Here is a 12,249-nt window from a genome sequence, read left to right as displayed (position 1 = left end):
ACAATAAAAAAACTAAACAAATGTGGTTTATCATTTACTAACGACCTGTCCTGGCTTTGCATGGGTGCAATGCTGATAATAAATTTACTACAGAATGTCTTAGAACGTTCACAGCTTTTCTGTCATTAGACAATACAAACCACTATGTCCCTGCATTTTAAATCTGTAATATCTTCAAAAATATTCAATACATTACATGCTGTAAAGGGCCATATTGATCTTTATTAAATGCGCAATGTATTTAAGGTACTTAATTAGATAAGTATTAATGCTTTATTAAAATTGCGTCGTAAATAAGCCATTACTTCTCGTAAAAAGTAAAGGATAAAAAATGGTTATTGTGAGTTATCCCTAAGAGATAGGCATATACTATCGCGGACTTTTTTGAGGACCTTTTTAAGGTGTACGGTACTGTAGTACATTATTTTGATTTATGTCGTAGGGTTCGTAAGCGCAAAAAAATGTGTTTATTTACGACATCACTTTAAAACCACTAAAATAATCAGTGTTTGTCTACTATATTTTGCATGTATTATACGTATAAACCTTCCTCTTGAATCAATCTATTTATTGAAAAAACCGCATTAAAATCCGTTATGTAACTTTAAAGATCAAAGCATACATATTACACAGGGACAGACAGCGGTAAGTGATTTTGTTTTAATAATGATGATTAATACCTGTGATCAACTTATAAATATTTTACATATGATTTTAATTAGTCTTAAAATATAACTTATGAAATGTTTTAAGTGGGCAACAGTAGTCTGAAGTTTATAAATAAAATTGTAACCCTATGATAAAAAAAAATTATGTAGTAAATAAAAAAAAGCAAACATGTATATCCTATACATGTTTGCTGCACCCAATATAGGGTTTTTGTTACACTTTCCATTTTTTTTTGTTACATCTAAGTAATAGTAAGATTTTTTATAATTTTCTATATTACTGGGCAAATTTCGCTGGGGTAAATTAAAAAAATATGTACTTCCCCGGGACTCAAACTATCTCTATACCAAATTTCATCTACATCGGTTCAGCAGTTAAAGCAAAGAAGTAGTAAACAAATACTATTATCAATAATAAGTAAAGTATAGTCAAAAAAAATTACGTCTAATTTATTTCGAATCACCCCAGCTCATGGTTATTTTAGTTTAAATAAAATTATATAGGTAAATAAAAAATAACAAACACTAATTAGTCAAAAAAACAAAATAATAAGTATATAAAATCAAATAAAACAATGTATGACTTTCTAGCCCATTGGCGTAAGGATAAAATTATACTCTATTCCAACTACATATATGGTTGGAATAGATAATAATTATATAATTATTAAAGGATGAATGATTGGTATATAGGTTTTCTTCATTTCGAACAAAGAAGAGATTTCTTTAAAAATAGGATAATATATGTTATAAATTTTCGTAGAAATGATTGTGTAATGAAAATAAATAGGTATTCTCCAAATGTATTATTGGCAAGATAAACCTTTTCCAGGTAAGTGATTTGATTAGTTCAAAAAAAGTATTGTGAAGGGATATTATCAAAATGTAAACGATCACTACGCTATTTGAATGAATAAATTGTGAGCGAAAGGAATTACAGTTATTTTATTTTCAATACCTGTTTTAAATGACATAGTAATTTCCAAAGTAGGAGCATCAAAAATAAAAATTTTGAAACTTAACCATTAATTCACTTAAAAATATTTATCTAACATTGTATACTGCATTACATACTGCACTATTTATATGATATATTATTAAAAATAAACATAAAAATTTAAGTCTTAAATTAATTTTCTCCTCAACCCAGCTATTTACTTGGTTTATTTATAGTTTTGTTATAAATTATAATTAATTAATATATTTTCATTATTCGTTAGTGTTAAAATGTTTGCTTTTAGAAATCTTACCAAAAAATGTGTTTAGAGCTGCAACATTTTTCATTAAACGTCAAATATATACAAACAGTTAAAAAATTTGAATTGTAACGAAAAGTAGAGAAATCAGAAAAGTTGGGAATTGGAATTTCGTTGACTTATTGTGGCTTCTGAAGAAAATATTATTAAATAAAATAATGGATAATCATTTAACTCCCAAGAAAATACAAAGGTTAATGCACTTAGCCGAAGATAAATCCTTTAATTTGCAAAGACGACAGCAAACTTTTAATAATGATGACGTACAAAGGTAAAATTTTGTTGATGTTTACGATTTGTTATTGTTTTGTTGCCTAATATTGAAAACAAGTATTAAAGTGATATTTTTTCATAACTATACAGCAGCGTAAGTTCAAATCAAATGGCATTTAATAGAACTGGAACCAATTACGAATCATCATCTGGAATCTTAGACTTGGAACGCGTAGAAGGTAATTTATTTAGAAATCGTATTTAAATTTGATTAAGTTCAATATAATATCTTCTGTCTTCGAGTTGTATATAATTAATTAAAAGACAAGTCTTAGAATATGTACGCAGACAATTAAGATTTTCCATCATTTAAATATTTTTTGGTCCTAAAAATTACTATAAATGGTTTTGTTTTTATAGTTTAAATGTATTAGTCGATAATGTTGCTTACTTTCGATTGATGTACGATGTATATGCGTGAGTTTATCACTTTGAATATAATAATGTGTACTTTTAGTATATATACTGTATCTATATTTATCAAATAAATAATGTGTATGTGTAATATGTGTGTTTTATAATATATATTTTTTTATAAATACTTAGTATCTGGCACTTTTTAAAAATACTAATAAAAGTATATGTACTTAATTTAAAAATTTTTTGCAGGTTTTGGTGAATCAGGTATTGATAATATTTCGCTGAGTAAATCGGTAAGCATTGTTTATATATGTCCATACTAGATTTTTTTTATTTGATTTGAAATTATTTTATGTAGATTGTCAAAGGAGAGTGCAATATACTTTATTTGCAATTATTGTAATTATTTCTTAGTAATATTATCATATGTTGACTTTTGAACTAAATAAATTTAAATATCTTAGCTTAATTAAATTAAATATCATTTTCAGACTGCATTCAATCCAGGAGAAATGACAGGAAGGTCCACAGGAACTGAAGATATTAAAGAGCCACTTGGTTCGGCAAGAGCATTTGAAGAGTATGGTCGCCACTCAATGGCTTTAGAGAGTATTACAACCCACATGGACAAACAGACTTCTGAAATTAATGATTTAATGAGACATTCGATTGCTACAAATTATTCATTTCACTCAAAGGTTTGAAATACTATTTTTATTGTTTGAATTTATTATATTTGCATTTTAGTTTGTACCATAAGCACTGTTTTTTTGGTGTTTGGTGTTGTGTCAAAATTTGAAGTTATGCCATAGTAATTAAAAGATACTGTATATCTTTTAAACAAATAAAACATACTATTTAGTTGGTCAAATTATCCATATTTATATATACCTATAACACAATAATATAACTTATTACTACAAACGTATCCATTAAGGTACCTCGAGGTAAGATCACCTTTGCTATAAATATAAGCACTTCTTTCACTATTAATGCACTGCTAATGATAAGTTATAATTGTAATATAACTTTTGTCTGAAATTACACTGGCTCCCATACCCTTTAAACCAGAACATAGCAATACAGAGTATTTACAGGTAAAATAATGGGATGAAGCAAATTATTAATATTTATTTATTTTTTAACTTCAGAGAGATCTAACAGCAGATGAAGCATCTCTTGTGATGAGAGAGGCTCCTCTTCCTGTACAGCATAGCACTCAAGCCAATTTTCAAGACAGCTTACTGTGAGTATATTTTTGTTATCGGTAACAAATATATGTAATGTAGCATTAGTATAGAATCAGTTGTAAACAAATGTATATTTATTGCCTTTCCACAAGATGTTTGTCAAATATGTAGTAATAATCACATGTTTTTATTCCCCTTTTTTTAAATATTTTAATTATAAGTGCAAATTTTGTATTATGTACCATGAATTTGTTCTGTTTCCACGAGTCGGAACCACCAGCTAATAAAATATTTAATATTGTATTAATTATAATAATACCTGATGTTAACTTGTTACTCATTATTGAATTTTAGGATGAGCAATTCAAACATGTCAGTTGGAGCATATTTTCAAAACAGGTGTCCGGAGTTTGGAAAAATACTGTGTAACGTTGACAGCCCAGACAGGCCAAGTATAACAGATGGTATGCTTTTACTTTATATTACTAATATTTAAAAAATACATTAAATTACGTAAATAAAATTATTCAAATATGATCACTTATTTGCTAATTATATATTTACTTTTATTAATTGTTCAATACTATTTTAAAAAGAAGGAGATAACAAGTGTATCAATCGTTAAATAAAACTATAAGTTAAACTCAGAATATCTATGTGGATGCTGCACCATTTTTTTTGTTTCAGTATCATTAATTGCCCCATCAGACGTCATACAAAATAACCCAAACAATACATACAAAATGGACACAACTCTGGACCGTGTACCAGTAAGACAGCCTCGTATTGATAAGTCACAGCCGCAAAACGTAGTTGCCAATTTATTTCCTACAAAAGTACAAGACATGACCAATTTGTCTGCTAAACCTTCACTCATGGATATATCTAATATGAAGCTCAATAAAAGTTCTGTACCTGTGAAAAGTTATGCACAAATGGCTGGAACAAAAACAGTCAACCACAATGCGAATCCAAAAATGTTTACGGCTCCGAAACCCACGGACATATTGCTAAGAAACTTACAGTCGTCAATGCGTCTGGTGTCAGATGATACAGAATGCTCTACGGAGAACTCGTTGAGTATTTCAAAAATTGCGGATTATCTAGGTATTGTTGAACATGTTTTGAGTAATTAAGTATTTTTTTGCTTATTTTAAAATCGGTAGATTGCCAAATGGGCCTGATTAGTGGTCACCACAGCTACTCATAGATATTGGACACTAAGAAATATTAACCATCCCTTGCATCACTAATGTGCCACCAATCTTGGGAACTAAAATATTATGACTCTAATACCATTGGCTCACATCCTTTAAACTGGAACAAAATAATAGTAAATATTTCTGCTTGGCTATAGAATATATAAGTAGCTGGTACCTACTTAGACAAGCCTTTTCAAACCCTACAATAAAATAAATTACTTCATTTGTTATCTTTGTTCAGTAGCACTACATCTTTGTACAGTAAACTTATCAGTATCAGTTCCAACTTTACAAATACATATAAGATTAACCTAGTACTAAGTCAGCTAATAGTTGCTGCGTTATAGTGGTAGGTAGTAGTAGTAGTAGTAGTTACATACGTGTGGCGATAGTAGAGCACTACCATTGTGTTTCGAGTTCGAGTGCAGTAGATGAATTATATCTTATAGTATACTAATTCCTCTAATAGAGGAATTTATCTCTGATGTCTCTGATGTTTGAGAAACCTCAAAACAAAGTGTTCTGTCCAATTTTGGCCAAAGCAAACATTTCAAAGACTTTAAAAATATGCAAAAACAAGTGCACTATTTATTCCATAGCTCTCATATGGGATGCTAAATCCGATACGACCGGAAAGCGTTCAGCGCGCCTGAACGGTAACCGGTCCGGACCAACGACTTATTTCCGTGACACGAGAATGTACACATGTCAACGTCCAATCTAGCATTATATTCGAATTATAAAAAATGTAATTAAGATTATTTTTTTACATGGGTAAGCGAAAGGACAAATAGACAATCTCTACCATTTCTTACATAGCGCATCCACCACCAACCTTAGAAACTGGGATGTTATGGCACCCTTTAAATTGGCGGTAGAACATATATTTTATTTCTTGAAGATTAGTATTTTTTTGTCTTTTTTAGGAAAACAATCAAATGTCAGTGTTACGGATATATTACAGCTAAACAATCAAACCAAGCAAGTAAATAGAAAGCAGCCTCTCACTGAGCTACACATGAACATATTGGAAAATAAAAAAGCAAAACAAGATATTTTTGTGACCAATTTAAAGGATACAAAAAATATTGAAACTGCTAGTTCATCGGGGACAGTTAACACAGTTATATCTCTCGATAAATTAAAGCTTAATGAGGAGAAGGAAGTGCCGTCTGTTATTGTTACTCGTCACTCAATGGATACTCAGGGTACTGATAGTGATGATGTCAAGATGCACCGTATGGCTCCGTCCCACTCGCCTTCTAGCACAAGTCAGTCTACCCTCAGTACAGTTCAAGAAGCTGCAAGTTTCAAATCTGGCGATAGTCCGTTACATTGTAGTAAAGGTATGTTTGCGATACTAATATTTAACTCTGCTAAATTTATCTACCTTTATAAACAAAATCTGTACTTTCTTAATAGTATATGCGACTAAGAACAAATATGCTAAATTGAGAAACTTCTTTATTATATTGATATATTATTCACAATATATAAGCTTATGTATACTAAGATATCTATGAAAATATTTCGAGTGTTCACATTTGAAGTCCGCTGAGCACGCTCTGGGTGTTAGTGATAATAAGTAGTTATTTTCAGGCGAGGTTAATACAACGCATACGCCTTTCCCAAACTTTGAATATAGAGAATTAGATAAGTCAGTAGATTGGCAAGAGGTGTTACAGCATAAACTTTTGAAACAGGAGAGCTTAGCAAAAGGTTTGTGGGCCTCGCTTTAAATGGATCACTAACTTGACTAACTATTCTATACTGATGACTAACTCAGATTGCATGAAGAATATTTTTTTTTTAAATAATTTACACTTGGGGCTTATAATATGACACTATGGACATTTCGACGTCATTTATATATATTTTTGAATTAATTGAGTATTTATTGATTACATATGATTAATTGTTTTTCAGAAAAGTGGGCTGAAATCATATCAACTCCCGTTAAAGGTTTCGTAGGTAAGTCTTTCAGTATTAGTTATATATTACTGTATTTTAAGAATATTACGGAATTTAATTTGATCATTTGTCACCAAAAAAAATCATAAAACAAACGGTATAATGGAATCAGAGTCATAATATTTTTTTTAATAAGTAAATTATTGCAACTTCAGGTGTCAGCGCTGCTGTGTCTATTACGGTAACAACACTGATAGATAGTTGGCTGACTGCAAAGTTTGAATTTGATGAACTACCTAACGGAGGAAGAGATCTCACCATCGAGTTACCGCGTCAACCGTTACTATTGTCACCCGGAAAAACGGAGAAATTCACATTACACATTACTTCTAACATAGAATTGGAACAGTACTTACCATTCACGATGTATTTAAAGGACGCGTCAATAGACGGGGACGTTGAACAAAAAGGACATTTAGAAGTTAGTATAAAAATGCCAACAATACAAGCATTATCCTGCGATGGAGTTAACAAGATTACCTTTCCGACAATTCAAGAAAAATCCACTTTAACTAAGTACTTCGTTCTAATCAGTGATTGTTGCGAAGATCTTCAATTAGAGTTATCGATAGCTGAGGGAGACAGTATGTTTGTTATCAAATCTGTTCAGGAAATAATAAAGAATGATGTTAGCAAAGCTCTAATGGAACGGAATGCCTCGACTGAAGATTCACAAGTAAAAATTAAAATGAAAGGCATGAACAAGCAGTTATGCAGGCTGAGTAGCGGTAATGCCATTAAAGTAACAATTACTTTTGTCGCGCCGAAGCTGATGGAACTAGAATTAAGTATGCCATTTCTTTTCTTTTGTATTTCAGATGAAATGTCAAAATGTATTCCAAGAAGTTGTTCGATATTTAAATATATATATTGTTTTATTTGTAGCTGAAAAAATGGTCACTTTCAAAGGCACATTGAATGTTAATTTAATTGGAGTTAACACCATTTTGAAGAAAGTCAATCTCATTGGGTCAGTCGGGAGTGCCAGCCTTGAAGTGCAGCCACCGTCTAATAAACTTCATCTTACAAATGGTAAGTTATTTTTTTAAATACATTGGGATATATAGATTTTCTATAAGGCCACTTACTGTCGATAGTATTAGTGGCCACTTACGACCATAAAACTGGGATTGAAAATGATATTAACGACTTCTACCATCTAGTATTTGTCGTTTATACATAAGTGATAATCTATAGTAAGAAATGAATTGCAAAAGTAATTCTTTGTCTCTCTGTTGCTCTTTTACGAAAAAAATGAATGAATGAACTGAATTTGGTGAAATTTTGTAAGAAACAAGCCTAAACCTCTTGGAAGGACAAGAACCCCTAAACTCGACCGAAGCGGTGGGTGACAACGAGTTACTTAATTATGTGTATAATTGTGAGAACGTAACTTGAATGACATACGGCGATGAAATCAAACGAATTTCGCCAACGTTTTTAAGTTACCTTTTACATGTAATAATAAAAATGTGTCATGTAAGAAATAGTTAAATTATAATTAATGTGTTTTCAGAAACCACTACAATAAACCTGTGTAATACTGGCTCAGTGACTGGAGTTTGGGCAGTCAAATTTAGAAGCAATACTAGTAAAGACAATCAATTCCCTTTCAAAGTGTCTGCGACAAAACTGGAAATTCGTCCTGAAAGTGTTAAAGAACTGAGCCTCATTTATACAGGACCTCCGGATGCTGTCAGTGATGGGTAATCTATTGAAAAATACACGGAATTGATTTCTTAATCAACAAATTACCAAAACTTGTCAATTGATTTGTTAGCAATGTTTTGATTTTAATAACTGACAATTATTTTTTATTCAATTTTTACTTATGTATTTCCAGGACTTTAATATTAGAAGATACAGCTACAGGCAACATAACTAAGATTGATATTATTGGAGGATCAGATAAACCTAAAACTTTTCCAGTCAAAACCAACTATAATAATATGTCATGGGTGCGGGCTGGAAGAAAGGAGCTCAGTTTAAAAAATTCGACAAACAAGAAAATTCAGATTCGCTGCCAAATAGTTGGCGAAGGTTTCCTCATCGATTCTCCCGGTATCGAAGCCAGAGGAACATTCATACTTTCCTTTGGGCCGTGTGAATGCAGGCCGTTGCCGATCATTTTCGCACCAAATTCTTGCATGCCGCATGCAGCTGCGTTGCATTTAGTTTTCGATAAAAACAGCGATTACTCGAGAAAGGTAATCAAATTAAAAGCTGATTGTTAAATGTTAATTTATCTCATAAAAGCAGAACATATGAATAAAAATAAGTCAAATAATTGAATTCGGCATAGGAATGTTAGAAGTAAAATTAAATATTGTTGTATTAAAAATATTAACCAAGCACTGGTTGTAGTGAATAATTTTCGCAGACTTTTTAGCAAATCACGTTGTCTCATTGTTCATCACAACAATGTTTTGTTCAGTCTATCGCGATGAACCACCGTCTTTCTCATGTTTTTATTGTTCATCTCCGAGTACGCAGTGTTTTCCACGAAATTTAAGTACGTGAAAACTATGTGGCGCTCGGCCGGCTCAAACACGCAACATGCTACCCACTGGGCCATGCTAAACATCGTTCCCTCCGGCGCAGATCAAGCTGCACGGCTGCGGCAGCGGCGAGTCGCTGCGCTGGTCGGGCGTGGTGACGTACGGGCCGACGGCGCTCGTGCGCGCCGTGTCGCGCGCGCCGCTCGACCTCGCGCTCTACAACAAGGCGCTCAGCCCCGCCTTCGTCTACGCGCAGGTGCACTTCAACCGTACGTTGTGTTATTTTATCACCTATCCTGGTCTGTTTACATCTTCGACTCTTAAGGATTTATGCAAAAAAAATAGAAGCTAATAATTAAACGAACATCGAAATATATATTATTTTTATGTGTTGGGTAGGCGGTCGGTCAAATGTTACCACCGACGTTGGTGTTGTAAGAAATATTAACTTTACCTTACATCGTCAATCAACTTTGGGAACTAAGATATTATGTCCCTTACACTGTTACAGTTACACTGACACACTTACACTTCAGACCGAAACACAACAATACTAATTATTGCTGTTTGGCGGCAGAAAAGTGGGTGGGCTCGATAAGTGGGTGCTTCCTATTCTGACGAGCTTGCAAAAAGCCAAGTAATAATTAATAAATTCCCTCTGATTTGAGTTTTAAATTTCAGTACAATACAGATTCATAGCAGCTGAATCACAGTTACTCGGTAGCCGTCGTATAGTAAACCGTCGCTCGAAGCATTCCATAACGTTGCTCGTTCCGTGGAACAAACTGGAGCGACGCTTGCGCGGCAGCGACGCGACCGCACTCGCCACGGTCACCGTCATCACGGGCCCGGAGTTCACACGCCGGAGGATACTCAGGTGTGTGAATTTAATTTTTAATCCTTCTTAATATATTACCCATTGGATTAGCATGGCGTGTCTCTAGTGCGAGCGTTTATAGGTAGTGTTGCAAAATGTTGTAAAACATATATTAAAGTAAAATTTTGTAATGTATAATAGAAGAAAAGATTATATTATTGATGAATTCAACTAAAAATGAAAAAAATTATCATTAATTTATTACATACCAATTAACATAAGTCTTTCTATCTATATTAAAATTATAAAGAGATTTTTTTTTTTGGTTTGTATTTACTATACATTGTGAGTACTATAGCGTTTAAATTATATTTATATCATAAAATTTTCCTTATTAATACTCTGGAGATGAATAAGATCTGATACCTCCTTCGATTTATTTTCACGTATTATACGCGAATCACGAATTCGATGGTTCATATGCTGCGTTTTACGGTGGGTACAAACAATATTAGATATGCAAATAATAATCAACACACTTATTGACAATAACTACGGAACTGTACAATTTTCAAATGATAACGTTGCTTGACCTAGTGTCGCACGAAATATCACGGTGACTATGTTACTGGAAAGCCTGCACTGGTGGTGTATATAACTTAAAATCTTACTAATTTTATAACTATTAATAAATATGATGATATCTTTATGAATGTTCAGTTAATAAGCATCATAAAATCTGATTATTAGTAATTTGTTAGATAGGTTTTATTATTTTGTGTTTAAATCAATAATAATACGGTTGCAGCTCTAGTCTTCCCATCTTCTACCCATGGCGAAGCAAGTAGTAATATGTCTTGCGCTCCGAAATCCAATTTATTTCATTTTAATCACTTAACATATATTATTTATAAGCCTTAAAAATTAATCGAAAATATATTAAAACTTTGTAGACAAAGTCTACATATTATATACTAAACTTAGAGGGTTATTACTGCTGCTAGAAATTAAATAAAACATGATTTACTGAGTATTTAGTAAAATTATCTGATTAATTACATTACTTTCTGACAGAATAATCAAGGACCCATCAACTGGAGAGTTGGATGTATCCTCACTGCCGGATCACTTAAAAGTGTTAGTGGAGCCTTTTGAAGGGGAAGATCTATCTATGGATGCTTATTTAGAGAATTTCAGTGAAACCAAGGTAAATATTTTTTAAACTGTATATTGTAATTAGTTTGCATTCAATGTCTGTCAACAAATTAGTTTATTTTTATTCACTTAGTGTGAAACTATAAATGAATATAGAATCATATTTCAATGTACATAATAATAAATAAAAGTATAATCATATCATCAAATTATTATTTTCTTTATATTTCTACTCTATTTACATTTTAGCTGTATGTATTTTTTTTATTTTCTAGGCTTGTCTGAATGAGCTTATTGAAGGTCTTCAAGAATTGACGGCACAAATTGATTTACCCCAAGATCTTGGAGAAGAAAATACTATTCTAATAAGTGATGATACAATGCTTGAACATCATACACTTTGTGATTGAAATGCTATTTAGAGTTTCCCTAACGAAATGTTATAATCTGGCTGGCCAAGACTTATCGTATATTGTAATTCAAAATGTTTTCTTTTGTAATAAAAGAATACTAACCTGATGTTTGTACTTATAGTTATAAGTTTAGTATTATCCGTCCGCGAGTCATGTTAGCTCTCTTAAGCTGACATTTATTCTACTCTTATAATCTTAGTATTATTAATATATATTACATAATATTTAAGTATTCCTAATATTCCTATATCAAATATTCCTTAAATTATTGTTTTAACTATTAGCCATTGATTTAATAATCAGATAATGTTCACTTGTAATAGTTATAATGTAAGTTTTAAAAAGGATAGGTTACTGTGTTTTAGTTTTCTTTTAATTGCTTAATAAACATTGTAAAAATGCATCAATAAAAAACTTATTTTATTTCATATTATTTATTATTTTCT

At 31.6% G+C, this 12,249-nt stretch overlaps 1 protein-coding gene across 2 annotated transcripts; it reads left to right on the top strand.

Moving 5' to 3' along the window:
- The first annotated feature begins 1,985 nt into the window (after positions 1–1,985).
- On the top strand, positions 1,986–12,028 carry LOC125070076. Of its 2 annotated transcripts, XM_047679768.1 has the most exons (18): positions 1,986–2,195; positions 2,288–2,376; positions 2,807–2,850; positions 3,049–3,255; positions 3,709–3,803; positions 4,102–4,211; positions 4,435–4,854; positions 5,876–6,295; positions 6,549–6,668; positions 6,876–6,920; positions 7,076–7,708; positions 7,806–7,952; positions 8,437–8,626; positions 8,764–9,127; positions 9,522–9,687; positions 10,100–10,295; positions 11,310–11,442; positions 11,666–12,028. In XM_047679768.1, the coding sequence occupies exons 1-18, from the start codon at positions 2,083–2,085 to the stop codon at positions 11,798–11,800; spliced, it is 3,627 nt and encodes a 1,208-aa protein (XP_047535724.1). In that variant the 5' UTR covers positions 1,986–2,082; the 3' UTR covers positions 11,801–12,028. The 2 variants fall into 2 exon arrangements, with proteins under 2 accessions (XP_047535724.1, XP_047535725.1); XM_047679769.1 differs by lacking the exon at positions 6,549–6,668.
- Positions 12,029–12,249: the final 221 nt, after the last annotated feature.

Source organism: Vanessa atalanta, chromosome 16, assembly GCF_905147765.1.
Source record: "Vanessa atalanta chromosome 16, ilVanAtal1.2, whole genome shotgun sequence".
NCBI classification, from domain to species: Eukaryota; Metazoa; Arthropoda; class Insecta; order Lepidoptera; family Nymphalidae; genus Vanessa; species Vanessa atalanta.
Note: the sequence above shows the minus strand (reverse complement) of the source record. Positions and strands in the feature narration are given on the sequence as shown.

Bases quoted from the DNA above. Each gene is read 5' to 3' on its own strand.
- LOC125070076 (XM_047679768.1), top strand. From the start codon at position 2,083: ATGGATAATCATTTAACTCCCAAGAAAATACAAAGGTTAATGCACTTA. The intron at 8,627-8,763 runs GTAATCTATTGA...ATGTATTTCCAG, and splicing joins CCGGATGCTGTCAGTGATGG to GACTTTAATATTAGAAGATA. The intron at 11,443-11,665 runs GTAAATATTTTT...TTTATTTTCTAG, and splicing joins AGAATTTCAGTGAAACCAAG to GCTTGTCTGAATGAGCTTAT.